The sequence below is a fragment of the Podarcis erhardii genome (genome assembly GCF_964252035.2).
Source record: "Podarcis erhardii genome assembly, chromosome: 11".
Classification (NCBI taxonomy): domain Eukaryota; kingdom Metazoa; phylum Chordata; class Lepidosauria; order Squamata; family Lacertidae; genus Podarcis; species Podarcis erhardii.
Genome location: NC_138501.1, coordinates 15,719,854 through 15,739,086, shown reverse-complemented (window position 1 = coordinate 15,739,086; position 19,233 = coordinate 15,719,854). Strand labels below are relative to the sequence as shown.

Here is a 19,233-nt window from a genome sequence, read left to right as displayed (position 1 = left end):
TAGAACAGGGATGTCCAAGCGGTCAATCGTGAACTAATGGTCAATCGTGGGGTGTCCATGGTCAGTCACGAGATCCTGTTCCTCCCCCCCCCAAAAAAAAAGCTCAACAACTTGGTCAATCCAATGGGTAGATCACTGCAAGTATTTTTATACTGAGAGTAGATCACAGTCTCTTGGAAGCTGGACATGCCCGGTCTAGGAGATACTACAGCTAACACAACAACATAAGCGACTGCAAGGTGCTTCATGTCACCATGGGCTCCATAGGTTGGCCCGAATCTAATATTGTCCCTAGGACTTGAACAGGATTTTAAAGGGGAGAGAGCAGCCTCAAGCAAAAAAATGATGCACATCATCTTCTAAATCACACAAATCACCTGCCAACAGAAGCTCAGGCTGATCAGGATTGAGTTCACTAGCCTTTATCCTATTTATCTCAGGCATCAGTTCAACTCTCCAATACTAACACACCTGAACATGATTAAAAGAAGCAAAGTTGGGTGTCACACTCCTGCTACCGCAACCCAAACCCTCAAATGTCTTCATTTAAGTCTTTTCAGGCCCATGTTTAACATTATGAGTTCTGTATACAGTGGTACCTTGGTTTGCATATGTCTTGGTTTGCATACGTTTTGGATTACAAACATGTCAAACCCGGAAGTGCGTGTCCCAGTTTGCAACCCTTTTTTGGATTACAACCCAAATTTTTTTGGATTACATTTTTGGGGGGAAGGCCTCATTGGCTAAAGCGTGCCTTGTGTTACAACCTGTTTTGGTTTACAAACAGACCTCCAGAACGGATTATGGCTGTAAACGAAGGTACCACTGTATATTGCAAAAGTATTGCTCCTTACAGAAATGACAGAATTATTATTGGCTCTCCCTATACAAGTATCTAAGATCATTCATATTTGAAATCTAGGTTCCATAACTTTCCATAAACTGGGGCTGGTAGTTTCTAGGCAAACGAAGTCCTATTTAGGCGCACTACTGGTGTGTAAACCTTGCATGCAAGCAGGGATGAGTGCGCTAAGCTCCACCTCCACATTGAAGGTGACCCGGAAACTACAATTAATCCAGAATGTGGCAGCGAGACTGGTGAGTCTTGAGTGGCCACTAAGACCATATAGCACTGGTCCTGAAATACCTTCATTGGCTCCCAGTACGTTTCTGAGCACAATTCAAAGTTTTGGTGCGGACCTTTAAAGCCCTGAATGGCCTTGGCCCAGTATACCTGAAGAAGTGTCTCCACCCCCATCGTTCAGCCCAGACATTGAGGTCCAGCTCCGAGGGCCTTCTGGCGGTTCCCTCTCTGCGAGAATTGTGGTTACAAGGAAGCAGGCAGAGGGCCTTCTCGGTAGTGGCGCCCGCCCTGTGGAATGCCCTTCCATCAGATGTCAAAGAAATAAACAACTATCTGACGTTTAGAAGACATCTGAAGGCAGCCCTATTTGGGGAAGTTTTTTATGACTGATATTTTAATGTATTTTTTATCTTATTTTGGAAGCCGCCCAGAGTGGCTGGGGAAACCCAGCCAGATGGGTGGGAAATATATAAATAAAAGATGTCCCAGAGGCACCAAACTGGTCATTGTGGGGAACAGAATACCGAACTAAAGGAACTTTTCATCTAATGCAAAAAGGCTCTTTTCATCCTCTTATTTTGCCCTTGCACCAGAGTTTGGGAATGTCCCAATATTTGCCTGACAAAAGCTCCCAAGATAATAACTAACTAGAGGTCACTATTGTTTCAACTCTACGTAAACTTATCTGAAAGCCTCTCTAGTCCAAATCCAATGCTCTGAGCCTGACACAACACCGCATGTAAACAAACAAGTTAAAGATTAGACTTGTATGCTCTCATTACTGATTTTATGACCCATGTATTAAACACAATGAGATAAAGTTGACTTTGCAAGTTGTAAATCAATGTCTTTTAATGGTTGCATCAACTAATTGGTTTGCACTTTCATTTAGAAAACAACTGAAGTGGAAATGGAAAACTTCTCCACTTGAAGTTTCCAGTCGCTGATTTCAATTGCCTTGACTGAAAATCCACTGCGCAGGAGATCCACAGAGTAACGTCAAACCATAGTTTAGGACTTTGGGGATGACCTGTCCTCGCCTGCTTTTCCCTCTCGCTTCTGCAGTTAACAGCAAACCATAATTTGTCAATACATTCAAAGTGGACAAACCATATTGTTTTAGGCCAAATTATAGTTTGTCTGTTTTAAATGCAATTTGCACCTACCTGAAAGTGATAGGGAGAAGGAAATAGCATGAGAACCAATGTCTCATTTCTTCTATCAAAAATGACACAATATGATGCATTATAAACACAGTCCAACATTTACCGATAAAGCTGGCCAAACGACTTAACTATTAAAAATTATCTAGAATCAAGGACAAGCTTGCAGTGAAACCACTTTTGTGTTAAACTCCAAAGTAGTCAAGATGGTAGGATCATCTCTCCAAACTGAATAAGTTGGCAGCAAAATGTCGGATGGGACACTGTAAGGATGTTCAAAATTATAGACTATGAGGCACAAAATCCCAGCTACATTTATACTGAAGGAACTTTGGGCTTTGTTACCAGTGTTAGAAACTCAGATATAAAAGCTAGGTGCCAAATGGCTCCTTAAACCAAGGTTGCAATCACCAAAACATGATGTCTAGTTGCCATTTCGGGGCCATATGGCTCGAAAATCTTATTTTTCAAATGATGGACCGACTGTGATTGATTCTCAGTTAAAACATCTGGCTAGATCAGATGACAACCTTGAGCTGGGTTAAGAACTTTCAGAACTTAAAGAAGCAAAGTCACTTTATCTGGGAACAGTCCATATATAAATATTGGCCTACTCCGACCTTAAGAATTTTGAGAATTTAAAGAAGTCACTTGATCCAGGGATAGTCTACATATATTGGCCTATTCCAACCACTTTTTCTTAATGGTGACTGCTCCTGCTGAGGCTGCAGTGAAAAAGCAATTTGGTTCCAGAAATTCATTCCGATTGGGCAGATAAAATATAAGTGTTAGAATTCTACAGGATGGGGTATTAGTGTGTGAAAACTGGTAAGATCCATGGATCTCCAAGCATGCACCTCCAGATGGTGGTGATGTCAGGTGTCATCCTGGCACCCAGACACCTTCACTTCATCACAAGTGGTCGATAGTCAGGTGCGAAATGTGCCTGGCGAATTTCAAACGCTGTTTGTGGGCCAACAGCAAACCTTGTGTTAAGTCTGGTAAACAATCCTCGCTTGGTAGGGAGGAACAGACCACGATCCTGGTCCAGATATCCTGGTCCAGATAACCACTAAGGTGGTTTGCTTAAGCAACTGTGGTGGAGCAAATCGGGTTTGTGTGCACTAGCACACAGCTGGTGCACAGTGTGGTTTATTAAACCTTGGCATATAGTTGCGTGCAAAAGCTGCCAGTATTTCTCTGAATCTGAAATGCTGAGATGTGCTGCTGTCTTTTTACAATGAATGGCCTTGGTTGGTTGCTCTTGGGAAGAGAATGCTCTACTGGCTGCAGGGCTGTGTTTTCCTTCTTTCACCAAATTGGTTTTCAGTACAAGTTCCAAGGGCACAGAGCATCTTCTCTGCGATGGGAACAGCAGATCCCATCTTGAGGCAAACTAATTCTATTGGGAAGGTTGTCATCAAACCCCGGCTTAACATTATCATCATTATTGCCAATGTTACTTCATGATCTTTTAAAAAAGATTTTATTTATAAATGTCAGAAGTTTACAAATTAAATACGCAATATATATTTCCAATTAAAATTCATTTATCGTTTGACTTCCCCTTCATCCCTCCACAGTTCCCCCATATTTTCTAATATTGCTGCATATTCTAATTAATCTATACCCTATCCTTCCTGCTTGTTTTACTGCTGTTCTTCATTCAAACCCTACTTGCGTTTTTACATGTTTACAATAGCTCTTTAGATGGTCCAAGAAAAGTTTCCAATCCTCTTCTTGATATCCAATTTTCATGGTTAAATTTTCCAATTTGGCACATTCCATCAATGTTAACTGCCAATCTTCTTTTGTTGGTACCACCTCATCTCGCCATTTCTGCATATATAGTATTACTCTTGCTGACATTGTGGCATAGAAGAGTAAGTTCATCTGCCTTTTGGGAACACCCACCCCAATTTTCCCTAAAAGAAATGCTTCTAGGGTTTTTTGGGAAGTTACTTTAATTATTTTCTTTACCTCATTTTCTTTACCATCTCCCAACAATCCCTAGCCACTCTACAAGTCCACCCCACATATGGTAAATGTACCTTCAACTTCTTCACATTCCGAACAGATACTCAGATTTATACAAAATAAAAAAATTCCTTCCAGTAGCACCTTAAAGACCAACTAAGTTAGTTCTAGTTATGAGCTTTCGTGTGCATGCACACTTCTTCAGATACACTTCTTCAGATGCTTCAGTGTATCTGAAGAAGTGTGCATGCACATGAAAGCTCATACCTAGAACTAACTTAGTTGGTCTTTAAGGTGCTACTGGAAGGAATTTTTTTATTTTTTGTTTGTTTATTTATTTATTTTTTTTATTTTGTTTTGACTATGGCAGACCAACACGGCTACCTATCTATAACCAGATTTATACATTTTTCCCAATTTGCTTCATGTCAGATACCATCTATGGATCATTTCCATAAAATTTTCTTCCAGCGCATAACATGCTGCGAATTTCAAATTCGGTTTCCACAGTTCCCCCCACAACTCAATCTGGATAATGTGTCCCACCATCCCTAGCCCAATGGATCACAGCAGAACATTACAACATGATCAATCTTACATCTTGATCTATTCTTTTAAAAGGAAAGGAAATCTTGATCAGCTGGCTTGATCACATGCAGCATGAACAGGAGCGCATTAGAAAGCAAAACATGCAGATGCAAAGGAAGGGTAGATGCTAGCAGAATTATTCATCTGGGGTTTTCCAAAGAGGCGCCAAAGAGTTTCCCTCAACCTCCACATTCTTTCACTGCATATTTGTGTGCAACCAGGATCCTGAACAATCCTGTGAATAGGGAATCAGGGAATTAGTCAGTGGACTAATTTGTGGTGGAGCACATCCTTTGTATGCAAAAAGTCCCAAGTTTAATCCATTACACCTTCAGACAGACCTGAGAAACACTTTTGTCTGCAAATGCCTGTCAGTGTGTGGACAATACTGAGCTTGATGGTCTGACTAGGTATAACACAACTTCCCAGAAGATTTGATTCCAATTTGATTCCAATTAAAAAGCTGTTAACTCAATGAGTTCATAGCATGAGCTATGAACCGGGTGTTCCTATTTCAGCTGAGCCTTTAATCACTGGTCTCAGTCCCACATCAATGATTAAACCAAACCATGGTTAATAAACCATGGTGTAATTTGAGCGTCAGTCCCTGACCCAGTAACTTAACCATAGTTTAGGGAAGGGTTTCCCAAACTTGGGCCTACAGTTGCTTTTACTACAATTCCCATCATCCCTGATCACTCGTCCTGCTAGCTAGGAACGATAGGAGACGTAGTCCAAAAACAGCTGGAGACCCAAGCTTGGGACACCCTGGTTTAGGGTCATGTGTGAACCAAGCCACTGGGTGGCTAAAGACAAACTGCAATTTCTTAGCCTCAGACCTCCACCTGTAATTTAATAACATTGCCCTCTATTGCATTTATAAGGATTATTGAGATTGATAAATATGAAGTGCTTTGAACACTTAAGAAACTGCTCTATAAATGTATAACTTGCCATTCTGTATGCGCTGTCACACTGCTTAAAGAATGATATAAGACTTTTATTGCTGCTTATACGTCAGAATTTGTGCATGAGTCTGTTGGCATGGCTCATCAGGGTCCATTATTTAGCAGCTAAGGCAGTATGCTGGTCTCGCAAGCTGACTCTTTGCTGTAGCCTACATACTCTCTTTCCAGAGAGTATGGATTGAGAAATGGATATGAGAAATGGATTGGTTGGAAGCAAATTCTGGTAATGAGCCCCTTTTGCCTGACACAGATATTTTGTCCATACTGAAAGCTTCGTCATCTGAATGCAGTGTACCTGGGTTTAATGGTGGTGTTGAAACGCTTCACAAAAGTGGTGCAATACAGTGGTACCTTAGTTCTCAAACTTAATCTGTTCCGGAAGTCCGTTCCAAAACCAAAGTGTTCTAAAACCAAGGCGTGCTTTCCCATAGAAAGTAATGCAAAATGGATTAATCCGTTCCAGACTTTTAAAAACAACCCCTAAAACAGCAATTGAACATGAATTTTACTATCTAACGAGACCATTGATCCATAAAATGAAAGCAGTAATCAATGTACTGTACTATAAAATAAATAAGACAGTATTGTAGATGATGAAAATTCAATTATTATTTTTTCCCTTACGTGCACTGATAGTCATTGTTTGGATGGGGGACTTTTATCCATTTCTGCAGTCACACAATCAATCAATCAGTAGCTGAACTGGGTTCCACACAGTCATAAAAACGAAGTCACAAGCCACAGTCACAAGTCAGTCCCATAAAACGAAGAACAAGTCACAATCAAAAAACCGAAAAAGCCACAAAAACCCAACAAGATAGCAAAGACAAAAGCTCCAAATGTCATCTCAGTGTTGAATGGGTGCTTGGGACTCAACAGCCGACAGTCAACAAAAATCCTCTGATTAACAGCAGAAACTCAATTTACAAATGGAACACACTCAACAGGAAAGCAAAGTTCCAGGGCAAAGCTCACAAACCGGAACACCTACCATACTTTTCCGTCTATAAGATGCTCCCCATGTATAAGACATTTTGGGGGACTCAAATTTAAGAAAATGGGGGGAGATCGCACAGAGTTATTGAGCTTTTTTGCGGAGGATTGCCCAAAGTTGTTGAGCTTTGGGGGGAGTGGGGATTATCCGGGTTGTTGAGATTTTTTTAGAGGGGATTGCCGAAAATCACTCACCCTACAAAAAAACACCTCTTGTCTGTCCCATCGCTGGCAGAAGCTGCCAATCGCCGCCCAATTGCCGCAGCATCAGCCAATCGACACCAGTCATTGACGCTGCAACCAATAACGCGCTCAATAGCCACTGACAGCCACGGCACCAAACAATCAAACGTCCACCCTATGCCCCATCCATATAAAAGACAACCCCCACATAATTTTTAAAGAAAAAAACCTTGTCTTTATGAACAGAAAAGTACGGTACTTCAGGGTTTGCAGCGTTCTATTTCCAACTTGTTCATAAACTAAGCTGTTTTAAAACCAAGGGACCACTGTATATAGAAAGGACAGAGAACCTCAAATTTCTTATTTCAGTGAAATGGCTTCTATTGAAGGTTGCAGGTTCGATCCCTGAAAGCGACAAGGTGCATATTTCTGCAGTGCAGAGGGTTGGACCAGATAATCCTTAGGGGCATAGCTGTCAACTTTTCCCTTTTCTTGCGAGGAATCCTATTCGGAATAAGGGAATTTCCCTTAAAAAAGGGAAAACGTTGACAGCTATGCTTAGGGGTCCCTTCCAACTCTACAATTCTATGAAAGAGACTTGACCCTCCAACAGCCGTTTCTAATGAGGAGATTACAAAGCAGGATAATAAAAAATAAAAATCCATTGCTGTTTCTAGTGTTAAGGGGATCCTTCAAGAGTCTTTTGCCTTTCCTGTTACTAAAGCGCTTGCTTATGTTAAACAAAATTTTAAAAAAGTGTAAACATTTCAAGTGGAGTTTTAAGTCAGGAATTCTAAGCAATATTTATTATTTCAAATACAGATTCAAGGGTGGGAATTAATCTAGATTAATTTTAAATGGAGTATTGAACCTATATAATATTATGATTTCTGGGTCATACCACCATAGCCCATAAAAGTTTCCAGAGTCTTATCTTCATGAAATTCAAGTACCCTAACCCTTAACCCCTTCAGAAAACAAGGTAATTTCCACACATTTTTGTGTGTGTTTTGTTCTCAATGTGGCAACAACTTGGTTCTCACCCAGTTGATGCTTTTAGACTAGATTATAACAATCCAGCCGGCTCATCACATTTCCCAATGCAATTGTATAATGCCTCGTTCCCATTTGCTAAAAACCTATTCCTTCATCTCCAAAACAGTATGTTCATTTCATTATTATTATTATTATTATTAAAAAAGGCTCCTGTAAATATCAGAATGTAATTGTTGATATTTAAACAGTGTTCCTCGTTTTCTAACAAAAGGTTCACAAGTTTTTTGCAGGCAGAGATATATATACTGGAAGATGGGTTTGGGAGCTTAAGTGATTGTTGGAAAAAGTAGCTTTCCAATTATCACAGACCTGCCAGGAAAAGCAGAAATGCATTATGTGTTAATGATCACAACCAGGGGTCCACGCTTAACTCTTTTGTCAGAACTACAGCAGATCCTCCCCGCAGCTTCACCATTAACATGTCTGTTTCCTGTCAGCCTACTCAAGAGATAATGCCATTTATCTCAAGGCAACACAAGACCAGTCATTAGCTTCAATAACAGACCTCAAACAAAGGCAGGAAGATGGTTTTTTTTTTCCAAGGTGCACAGTCTGCAGCCAAGAATCCTATTGCCTAACAGTTCAGAAATTCAGCTTTTGTCTTTCAAATGATTTTCTGCACCTAATGCAACAATTTCAGTTAACTTTCTTAAAGAGTCTGTTTCCTGGAAATTTCAGCGAGCAGCTTTTATCATGTATACCATTAGGTAATTGGTAATAACCTACTAAAATTATCCTTTGGGAATGTTTTCTCCTCCTGTCCTCCCTCTGTTTCCCTTTTTTTCCTCTCTCTTGCCTCTGGGGGGGAGGGAATGGACAGAATAATTCAAGCACTTGCTAAATATTGAGATCTTTGAAAAGCTGGCCCTTGTTGGGCTGCTGGAGCTGATTCCCTGTTCTCAATTCTTCAGCGATAAACTAAAACTAAGCTTTTCTTAAAAGTCTAGAGGTTTGAAATATACGTATTGAAATATACGCACATTGTCCCTGGCTTTCTTGTATTCTAGAAATCCACTGCCTTTCTACAAAGTTACAGGTGAATATTTTAAATAAAATAAAAAGTGGGGGGAGGGGAATGTTAGCAAATCTCACGTTTGTTCAACTAATTTTTTTAATGTTGCAAACTGGGAACAGATGGTACATTGCGTGTTACTTGAAATCTGGTTATTGAACACCTCTGTGGTTACACAAGAGTTTTGCTTAGCACTTTAAAAATGCGTTTTCATTTATTGGGCTATAAACTGCTTCTTCGCTCAAAAAAGTATTTATATACTCCTAATTAAAGCACGCAAAACAAGCTGAACCTAAACACATCCTAAAATTCCTTTCATTTCTTTTACTGGGCATTCATGAAGTTGTTGGTTTTTTAAAAAATATATATATTGCAAGACTGAGTAATGTCCTGTGTAAAATTTACATGCCCCCCAAGTGGTTCACAACAACCACATTCCTTTAGATGCTTCACTTTATGCATGTCTCAGGGCCCATTGTTTCAGTGTTACTTTAACCTTGCAGAGGAATTCAATACAGAATGAATCTGGCCTGAGAGGTCACTGGGTTCATACAGAAAGCTTTCCTCAGCCAAAGGCCACCACCTCTTCACCTAGACCCAGAAAAACGTCGTCACGCTACTAGACAGCGCTATAGAGCATTAAGAACCCGGAGCAGCGCTGATTATGAAGCGCCCAAGAGTTATCAATGTTTTCGACAGCTAAATCCCTTATGTAGCTTTCAAAACAGTTTGCTGTCCAGCAACAATGGACTTTGTTCCTTAATTACAACCAGTGACCTTTCTGCCCTTTGCTTCTCCTGGTAGTGAATAAATGGCCCCTAAACAGCAGCATTAGCCGGCATATTAAAACACACACATCTTCATAAACTCATAGGCTAGCGTTTGCACATCACGTTAAAGCTGCTGGTGTGCACAGAGTTTTGCTCCTGGCTGCGATGCGCTTGGAGGTACCAACCCAACCAAGACGCCAAAGAACGTTGTGTTGCCCTAACCTGGGCTTTTGGGTTTGGCCCCCCAAAAAACAAATTGCAAGCAGTAAGAAGAGAGAAAACTTTGCCTACCACTTGTGATCGCCTGGAGCAGAAAACTTGTGGTTCATTGCTCTAGGAGCGAGAGAGGAGGACTTTGGAGAACTGTACATTAGCTGGTTCAGATTACACCACAGTTTAACGTTGACTGTGGTTTAATATGACGTGCGAACCAGGCCGTTACGTCAAAACATATTCTTAAGAATAACGTGTCAAGTGTCGCATGACGGTACAGAAAATGCGAAAAGCTGGCCACAATAATCAGCCGCTAGCATTTGCATGTTAATAGGCTAAGGGTGTGTGTTTTTATACACACACTGTACCAGTTTTGGTAAACGTGCACAATGAGCAATTATTGCACACACAGCATATAAATCAAATGGCAAGTTCTTGAAGACTACTTAAAATTTTCACAGGGTAACAACAGCAGAAATTGATAAACCATAAAAGAAAGGGGCACTCATGCTGATTGGCAATTTCTGTAACTTCCTACAAATTTGGCAATGATGAAAGGGGCCAGATTTTAACATTCCAAGCCTGACATGAGTATTTGGCCTACCTGTCACAACTAGACACTCAAACCTTTCCCATTGTTCTACTTATTTACACATGTCAGTGGTGTGTTAACCACCAAATGTGCTGAACAAATATGTAACCTCAGACGTTTTTTAAATTCCAAAATACTCACATCTACTACCTACACATCAAGGGAGTGGCATCTCTTAAGAGGAGAGAGGAAGACACTCATTGGATTCAGTTGGGCGTGATTTTGCGTGACTTTCTGCAGTACAGAAACAGAAGAAGCAAACCCCCAAATAGACCCTTTAAGCAAAACGTTAAAATTAAATAGCAATTGTGCCTCTTGGGAATCTGCTCTCGGCTTTTGACGTTGTGGCTGTTGCTTTTTAGAGAGCTAAGCACCGTCACAGACGAGAAGACAAAGGTTTTGAATATTCAGTTATTAATAAATTAGAGAACCTATTTAAAGGGAGATGCCAGTTTAAGTGTGGAAATTGATTCAGCCACCCACTGCTGGAAAATCCATGCCAAGTCCAAGAGGGATGCTATTTGTGTGCTGGTCACGTATCTACTACATCTTTGGACAGAGGAAAGATTCGATTTTAATTTCCCAAATATATCTTCTTCTTTTTCCTCAGCAAGGACTATGCTTGGTTATCTTTTTTAAAAAGAGAGAGAGAGAAAGTGGAGGAGAAGGAAACAGCACCACAAAGTGCCACATCCTTTTGCAGCAAGGTTTCACATTCAGACACATAATATTTGATTGAAAGGAATTTCTCCCCGAAGTAAAAAAAAAAACCTGAAGGATGCTTTTAGACAGTAAGCCAACACACCAGTATGGCAGACAATGGGGCAGCACTGCAGGGCTCTAACAAGTGAAGTCATTAAAGTCAGTTTGAGCCAACAGCAGTGGGTGTTACTGGTAATTCAAACTCCACCGATTCTATAAAGGCAAGTGCTGAAATAAGAAGTGCTCCTTTGGCAAAAGGAGAGGGGGGGGGAGGGGGAAACAGCTCCTCCAGACAGGTTTGTTCCTAGTTTACACATTACCTCATTTACATTACACTGGCTGAAATGTACTTTGCTTGTATATGAATTCATTCCTCATATAATTTCCTGTGTGACTGGAATGAAAAGGAACACACACACAAGGGGGGTGGGTGGGAAGGAGGGAGGGAGGGAAGGAGGGAGGGAGGGAAGGAGGGAGGGAGGGAGAAAACCACACCACTGTCTAATCTCTTGTTGCCATGACAGCAGCCTTTGAGATACTGAAATGTTCAGATTGCCAGCTAAACAAAATTGTTGAATGTGAACATTTGGCTGAAAGATTAAAAGGCTAAGGAGGTTAGGAAAGGGCAGCACCTCCCACATTCCAGCCATCCACTGAATCCAATCAAATGGCTCTGACTCTTTAACCACAAGCATTGTGAAGACTGGATTAGGGCAATTTATCTAGATAGTTAAAGCAGATTAGAGAACTGCAATTTGAAGGCTATTGGCAACAAAAGCAAGTGCCTACTGTACTGAGTTAATAAAAAAACACACACACAACAACACTGGAGCCTGAGAGTTTAGGGCAGCTTTCAAAGCACAGAAGCATTTCACTAAGCCAGAACACAGACTGCACTTTATACCTTAGGAAGTCAACCAATCTGGGTCTCTTTCTCTCTCCCCCCAAACTCCCCACACATCTGCAGCTAGGAAAGAATTACACAGAGACCATTCAGAGCCATGTTTGCAAGCGAAGAAGGAGGACACAACCAGAACCCAACACTCTAAATGAGAGAGAGAGAGAAGGCTGTGCAGATTATGTTGCAGGCAAATGGGATCTTGTCCAAGCTGTAATTTGCAAAAAAAATAATAATCAAACAGACATTTGCTACAGCGAGATCATTTTGAGCATGTCTGAGGGATGCGGGGGGAATTAGCAAGCACAGGATTCGCTCGAGAATTATGCGCCGCACAAGAGTCACAGACCTGGCCCAACACAGCCAGTGCTCCTGGACACCTGTACACAACTTTCCTGCACTCAACACAGAAAGTTCTCCAGCTCTGAAACTTGAAATGGGAATAATGTCTGAATGATTACGTGCAATCATGTCGCCAGCTATTACCCAGCAGGGCTCTTTCTGGAGTGGGGAGCAGGGGTTGGGGGGTTGGGGAGGGGTTGTCTTTGTTTAAGCAACCTGTAGAATTAATTTGACTCTTAATTATAAGCCAACAATAGCTCCCTCGATGACAAAGGAACCTTCTGTCCTCTGGATGCAGAACAATCCTTGCTTACACCAAACGCTGCCCCAGTGAGCAATAACAATAGCCCAGAGAAACCAGTCCCCTCCACCTCCCTTCACAATGCAAAGCCATTTATCCTTCGCAGAGAACATCCTTCAGACTTCAGTGGGGAGGGAGATCTGGGTACAGCACGGACCCCCTCCCCCACTGCCCTCCTTCCAAACAGGTTATCCGCACACCGCATGCCTGCTGACAAAGCACTCCTTATGGCAGTTTCTGAATTATGTAGGGCTTCCTGGCTTTGGTAAGAGCAGCAGTGACTCTCCACCTTATTATTCCACCTCCCCAAAAAACAAAAATACAATAACTCTTTGGGATTATTCTTCAAACCCATGGCAATAGAAGATTCCAATATCTGCTCTGCATCCTTTGTTGCTGTTGTGGGGGTAGGAATTTCTCGACACCTGGGGAGAAGGGACACCACCACTTTTTCCCCCTTTGAGCGTAGGCAATGAAGAACCCACAACAGATATGCAATTTCAAACAGCAAGATTAACAGACACCAAAGCCAAAACTAATTAAGAACCACAATGCATTGGTATTCCCCCCCCCCCCGAACAACAACAACAAAAATACCCAAACAAACCGCAAACAGGTAAGATTTACTCCAGGGTGCCAAGAGGTGACTGGGGGAAACCGAGAAGGGGAGTTTGAAATGTTATATGCAAACAGAAGCTGGGCAAGAGTTGTGGGAAGTTTCATCAAACAACAAGGAAGGGGCGGGAAAGCACATGGTCTTACCTTTTCTGTTTTCAACTTCTTGATTCTCCTGTGGCTCTCGTCCTCCTCCTCTTCTTTCTTTACCATGAGAGAGTTCCCCATTAACCCTGAATCTGGGGCGCTTTTGCTCACATCCCCCACGGCGGAGGCGGCGCAGTTGAAAGGGCTGCTGCTCCCAACGCCACCTCCCTTGGTCCCAAAGCCATACAAGTGCCCAGGGGGAGGTTGGCTCCCGTTGTTGTTGTTGTTGTGTCCCTGCTGCAGGTCAAGTTGCTTGTCCTTCCTGGATTTCCCTCCATCCTTATCCCGCTTGGAGCCTCTGCTGCCCTGGGCTTTACCTGCCTTCTCCTCTTTATTATTTTTCCCACAGGAAGCAATAGCGCTGCTGCCGTTGTTGTTGTTGTTGCTGCTGCTGGTGTTGTTACTGCCATTTGAGTTGGCGCTCACACTTTGACCCAGCGCTGAATTCATGCCAGCCGCCTCGCCTGAGCGCCCTTGGGCTTCCTGCCTCTTGCCAGCGCTGCTGATTTCAGGAATCCCATACAAGGCAGACGAAGGCAGAGATTTACTAGCATCCTTCGAAGTTTTACTCCTTTTCACTTTTGATTTGCTCGTTTCTTTGTGTGAAGAATTCCCCTGCGGGGCGGAGGGCTGGACGGAAGCAAATTTTAGGCCATCAGCTAAGGCGGAGGTAGCGTTCACCCCACTGGAAGTGAGACCCCCACAATCCTTGGAACTCGAGGAATTATTCATCTCAAATTTCTGTCTGTCCTTCTCCAAATCAGCATCCAAATCGATGATTAAATTCCCAACCCCAATTTCCCAGTCATCACCACTGTCATAAGCATCAACCGTGTTTGGATCCACACCTTTGCTAGCAGCGGAAGTGTTCAATGACATCCTGAATATGAGACCTCTGGAGTAAAAATCAGACGAACTTTCCTTTGGAGATGAGGGGACATTCGTTTATCTCCGTGGGCCTTTTTAAAATGTAATTCTTCTCGCCTTCCTTCCCCAGGTATATTTGGGTAGATACCCTGAAGTCCAGGTCCACCTTTTCCTGCGAGGAAGGGGAAAAGTCGAATATTTCTTGGCTGGGTGTTACCAGAATATAATAAAATTAAAAATATAGAGGCAAGGGAGACAGAAAAGACACTCCATATATTAATTTTAAAGAGGTCTGATAAACTGAAGCCTTTGATAATGAGCATCTTCCCTAGAGTTGAATCCCATCATCCAAGATCACTCTTTAAAACGGCATGTACCAAAAACAAAAACCACAGCAAAAAACAAAACAAAACCCTTTTAAAGTTGACAGATTTAAATCCACAAAAAAAATACCAAGCAGTGAATGTGATTCTGGATCACTTAGGCACAAAGAGAGAGAGAGCAGCTTCCCTCCCAAAATGCATTCCAAAAATTTTGTTATTTTAAACCAGCCCCCTTCAAGTTTTGTGACTTTTCTCTAGATTAGATTATCTTGTTTCTGTGAGGGAGGCGGGGACGGAGGAGGTTACTGACACACACAAAAAGAGCCAATGAAAGTGCATATTCATTTTAACATTTGTTTTTTTGTTTACCTGAGGGAAGGTGAATGCACCATTTCTGTTTAAAATGCACAGAAGATAACATTTCTAAAAGTGGTCCTAATGTCGTCTTAGGTCACCCACGGCTCCATCTGTTAAATATAGTATTACTGACTGTACAGGAAACTGATTAAGACATACACTTTAAATGATCTACTTCCAAGGCGGCCTCTAAGCACAAATGAGTGTGTGTTTGACACAGCTTAGCTAAAATTATTTTCAAAGGAATCTGCCCATTTCCAATGGCTGAGTGTCCAAATATTTACATACATATTACGTACATTGCTTACCTTTAATCCTTTATCATTTTTTTTTATTTAAAAAAAAAAATTAAGCCAGCAAATCAAAATTCTCTCCTCACTGGTCTCAGCAAAAAAGTCAGCTCCCCCATTTCATTTTCCTTAAAAGAGCAAGTGATCACGTAGAAGAAACCAAAGTAACATTTCTGCCAGAGTAATCGTCGAGGAACATATTTCCACTTTGGCAATGAGGGGGAAAACAGAGGTCCTCCCCCCCCCCCACGCACACACACACACACAAAACTACCACCACCTTTTCTTTGGAGATTTGGTGTTTTTTTCCCCTCCTTTAAAATATTTGGTTGCTCACAACTTCACAGGCTTGCAAGGTAGCATTTTGCATTCACAACATCAGAAGCCCTCAAGCACCCCCCAGGAAAAAAGAAAAAAGAAAAATCCTTTTCTCCCCTCCCTTGCTGGAGCAAAGCACCAAGATGATGTGATTGTAGCAAAAAAAAATAAAAAATTAAAAAGGTTGCAAAATTGTTTTCCTCCAACTTCACATCCCGTCGTCAGTTCCAGATTCTGCAGCCATCCTGATCAGTAAGTAATGATCCCATGAAAGAAAACCTACAGGCGTCCGGGTTGTTACAAGGCAGAATGTGCTAACATCGGGGAAAATTAGGGAAAGAGAGGGAGGGGGGCAGAGAGAGGACTGAAAATCTGGGCTGGATTCCGCCTGTTAGTCGGGAAGTGGCATTTTCCCCCCCCCCTCCCGTCCTGACAGATCTGACTTCTTGAACTAACTTGAGGGGGAAAGAGGGAGGGAGAAAGAGAGAGAGAGAGAGAGAGAAGGAAGGGGGAGGGAAAGAGAGGAAAAGGGAGGGAATAAAAGCAGAGCCTGATAAACCAGTTATCAGAAGATTTGGTGGGAGTGCAGATGGAAAGGGAGCCTTTCCAAAAAAGAAAAGAAAAAGGAAGCAAAATATTCCCACCATTTAAAGTTTAAAGGGGGTGGGGAATCGGATTGCAATTGCTTTTCAGGGTTTGGGTGTTTGCAGGCGTGAGTAAGTCATGTGGTGGGTAATTCAGTAATTAAGAGTCCAGAGATATAAAAATGGGCGACCTTGTTTTCAGGACAGAGGGGTTTTTTGTTTTTTCCTCTCTCTCTCTCTCTCTCTCTCTTTTTCAGAATCGTTCCAGCAAACCCTGGTTCATCGTTTTCATTTATTCCCCTCCTCCTCCTCCTCCTCGCCTTGGCTGGGTATTTTTTAATTAGCTGGCGCTTGGAAAGCTAAAAGCTGTAATGAATTGCGGAGAGATTGGAAAAGCGGAGCGTTGCATGTATGTTCGGGGAGGGGGGAGGGTGGAAAAAAAAAGAGAGAGAGGCAGGCGAGAAAGAAAGAAGGAAGGAAGGAAGGAACGCAGCAGGCGAGGAGGAGGGCGCGGGGGATGGGCGAGGGAGAAGGAGCCACCAACCACCTAAAAGGAGCGATTTTGTTACAGTTCAAGCTTTTCACATCACGTGAGGATCAAGGGCTCAATTGGTCGTCGTGAGAACAAAAAAAAAAAAAAAAAAAGAGGGGGGGTTGACAACCGTATCAAGAAAATACTGATCTGGTCTTTAAAAAGGAAAGAAATGCGGCGGGGGGTTTGGAAATAAGGTCGATTTTTCTCTCCCTTTCCCTCGAGGGCTGGCACAGCTTCCAGGTACCAAGCCCAAAATTGCTGCAAGGATGGGGGGGGGGTCCTTTGCAAGGCGATCTATTTTTATTTCATTGTAATAAAATGCCAGCGCAACGAACCACTTCGCGGATCTCTATCGGGCCGTGGCAGTTTGCAGGGGGGGGGGTTGCTTTTTTATTTGCTTTTTTGCACGGGAGGAGGTGGGAAGAAAGAGGCTGTTTTTGGACTCGCTCACTGCGCCAAAAGCACACGGGCTGCCCCGGTGTGAAGCATTGCAAACATTTGTTCCAATGTGACAGAAGGACATTTCCCCCTCCCTTCCAAAAAGAGCTTGTTCTGTATTTTAACAGAAGCTCTCCCCGATCTTCTTTTTTTCTTTGGAGGGGGGAAGGTGTGAATAACAGGCAAGGTCCATAATTATGTCAATTTTTTTTCTCCCTATTTGGTCAGTAACACCCACCCCCTCCAAGAAAAAAAGGTAATATATTTAACGCGACCCTCCCTTCCAGTGCACGTTAAGGATGATTTGTGCGACGCTTTCAGCCCTCTCCTAAATATTCCTCACCGTGATCGTGGATTTTTATTTCTAAACCCGAATACACCAGGTTGCACACATTGCTTAACACTCACTCCCCTTTCATATGAATATATATAAATATATATCAGTATATGTTTATATATATCCCCTCTAAAGTGCTATAGAGAGACACCACGCAGCCGTACTTACGGTCTGTATTGAATCGAGTTGACCTTTTCCTTCTACAACTGCATTGAGTGTATTTTGGTTGCAGCCGATTTTTATGTTGGGAGGAAAAAAACATTTAAAAAAAAGAAGAGAAAGAGGCTAGATTTCTTCAACAAGATTTATGGGTTTTGGTTTTTTGTTGTTGTGTTTGTTGGAAGAAAACAGCACCAGATGTCATGGACCTTTAAAATAAAAAGAGGATTTTTTTAAAAAATTAAAAAACATAAAAATAAAAATGCCTGCAAAACACACAGCCTCTCGCCATGCACACATGAGAGAGCGCACTGCACAAACCAGCTCAGCTGCAAACAGCGAGCAGCAGAAATCAGAACTGCAGAGAGTGTGAAGCAAGTATAGACTCTGTACCTGAAAAGGGACTTTTCTTTGTTCCCAATGCCCTTTCCCATCCGTCCAATCAGAGGCCAGCTTTTATGAAACCGGGCTCTCTGATTGGACAGCTGCTCCTCTCGGCTGCCGGGGGGGGGTGAGAAATGCACGCGCGCGCTCACACACACACACACGCATAGAAAAAGCCTTGTATTTTGCAATCGCCCGGCTGCGCTGGGGGCTCCACTAGGCAGCCTCCTGCTACAGCAAGATACAAATCATGTTTCCCATTTCAATTACGGCATTAGCCTATACATTTTATTTAAATTAAAGGAGCAGCAAAGCGGGTGAAGAGAAGCGCAAGCCGCGTCTCCTGCAGGGAAGCAAGAGGGAGACTCTTCAACCCATTTGTGTGTGTGTGTGTGTGTGTGTGTGTGTGTGTGTGTGTGTGTGTGTTGTTGTCGCTGCTGCTGCTGTTTGCAAAACCACAACTAATGGCTTCCCTATGTGATTTTTTTTTCCAAGGAGCCATTGAAAATCTCGTCTCGTTTCTCCGAATGGCCCCTCGCTGAATCGTTGCAACAACACGGCGCTGCCTGCGGATCTCCTTTTAATAATAAAAATAATTAAAAATTATAATACAGATGAGAAAGGCTTTTGAGCGACGCTTGCAAAAAAGAGGGCAGAGACCCTGTCCCCTTCCCCCACCCGCACTCAGCCCAATCGCCCTTTCTCAGCCTCCCCCTCCCCCCATATTTTATATTCTGCTCATTTTTACAATATGACTTAAGTAGGACAGCTCGATATTTATTGCGCAAAGGAGTTGTAACCCTTTTGTTTCCAGCTTGCTTATTTACTGCCGCGAGCACCGAACTGGAATAGCAAAAAAAAAAAAAAAAAAAGCACTTAACGACCACGTGAACATATCAGTGAGAATACAATTATTTTCCAGCTACCCCGCCCCCACCGCCCATCACTCCGCTTAACCTCCTTCCAGCTACTGCAGCTCATCAACAATTGCATTTTGCTTTGGATTGAGAGCCAACCACGGATGCATTGAAACAGCA

At 42.4% G+C, this 19,233-nt stretch overlaps 1 protein-coding gene and 1 long non-coding RNA gene across 4 annotated transcripts in view; both read right to left on the bottom strand.

Annotated features, from left to right (window-relative positions):
- Positions 1-18,171, bottom strand: part of ZNF608 (zinc finger protein 608) — a gene marked incomplete at its 3' end in the record, with an annotated part of 130,374 nt that extends 112,203 nt beyond the window's left edge. For 2 of the 3 annotated variants that reach the window (XM_081880306.1, XM_081880308.1), the window contains exons 1-2: positions 15,460-16,855; positions 13,605-14,643 (exon numbers count right to left, since the gene is read on the bottom strand). In XM_081880306.1, coding sequence (XP_081736432.1) covers positions 13,605-14,483 — 879 coding nt within the window. In that variant the 5' untranslated portion in view covers positions 14,484-14,643; positions 15,460-16,855. Of the gene's footprint in view, positions 1-13,604; positions 14,644-15,459; positions 16,856-17,821 lie in introns of those variants that run through there. The other variant, XM_081880307.1, reaches the window with a different exon arrangement.
- LOC309352280 lies at positions 3,720-5,102 on the bottom strand. Its single transcript, XR_014161228.1, has 2 exons — positions 4,823-5,102; positions 3,720-4,172 (listed from the first exon to the last, which is right to left on the bottom strand). It is a non-coding gene; the product is annotated as an uncharacterized lncRNA (long non-coding RNA).
- Positions 18,172-19,233: the final 1,062 nt, after the last annotated feature.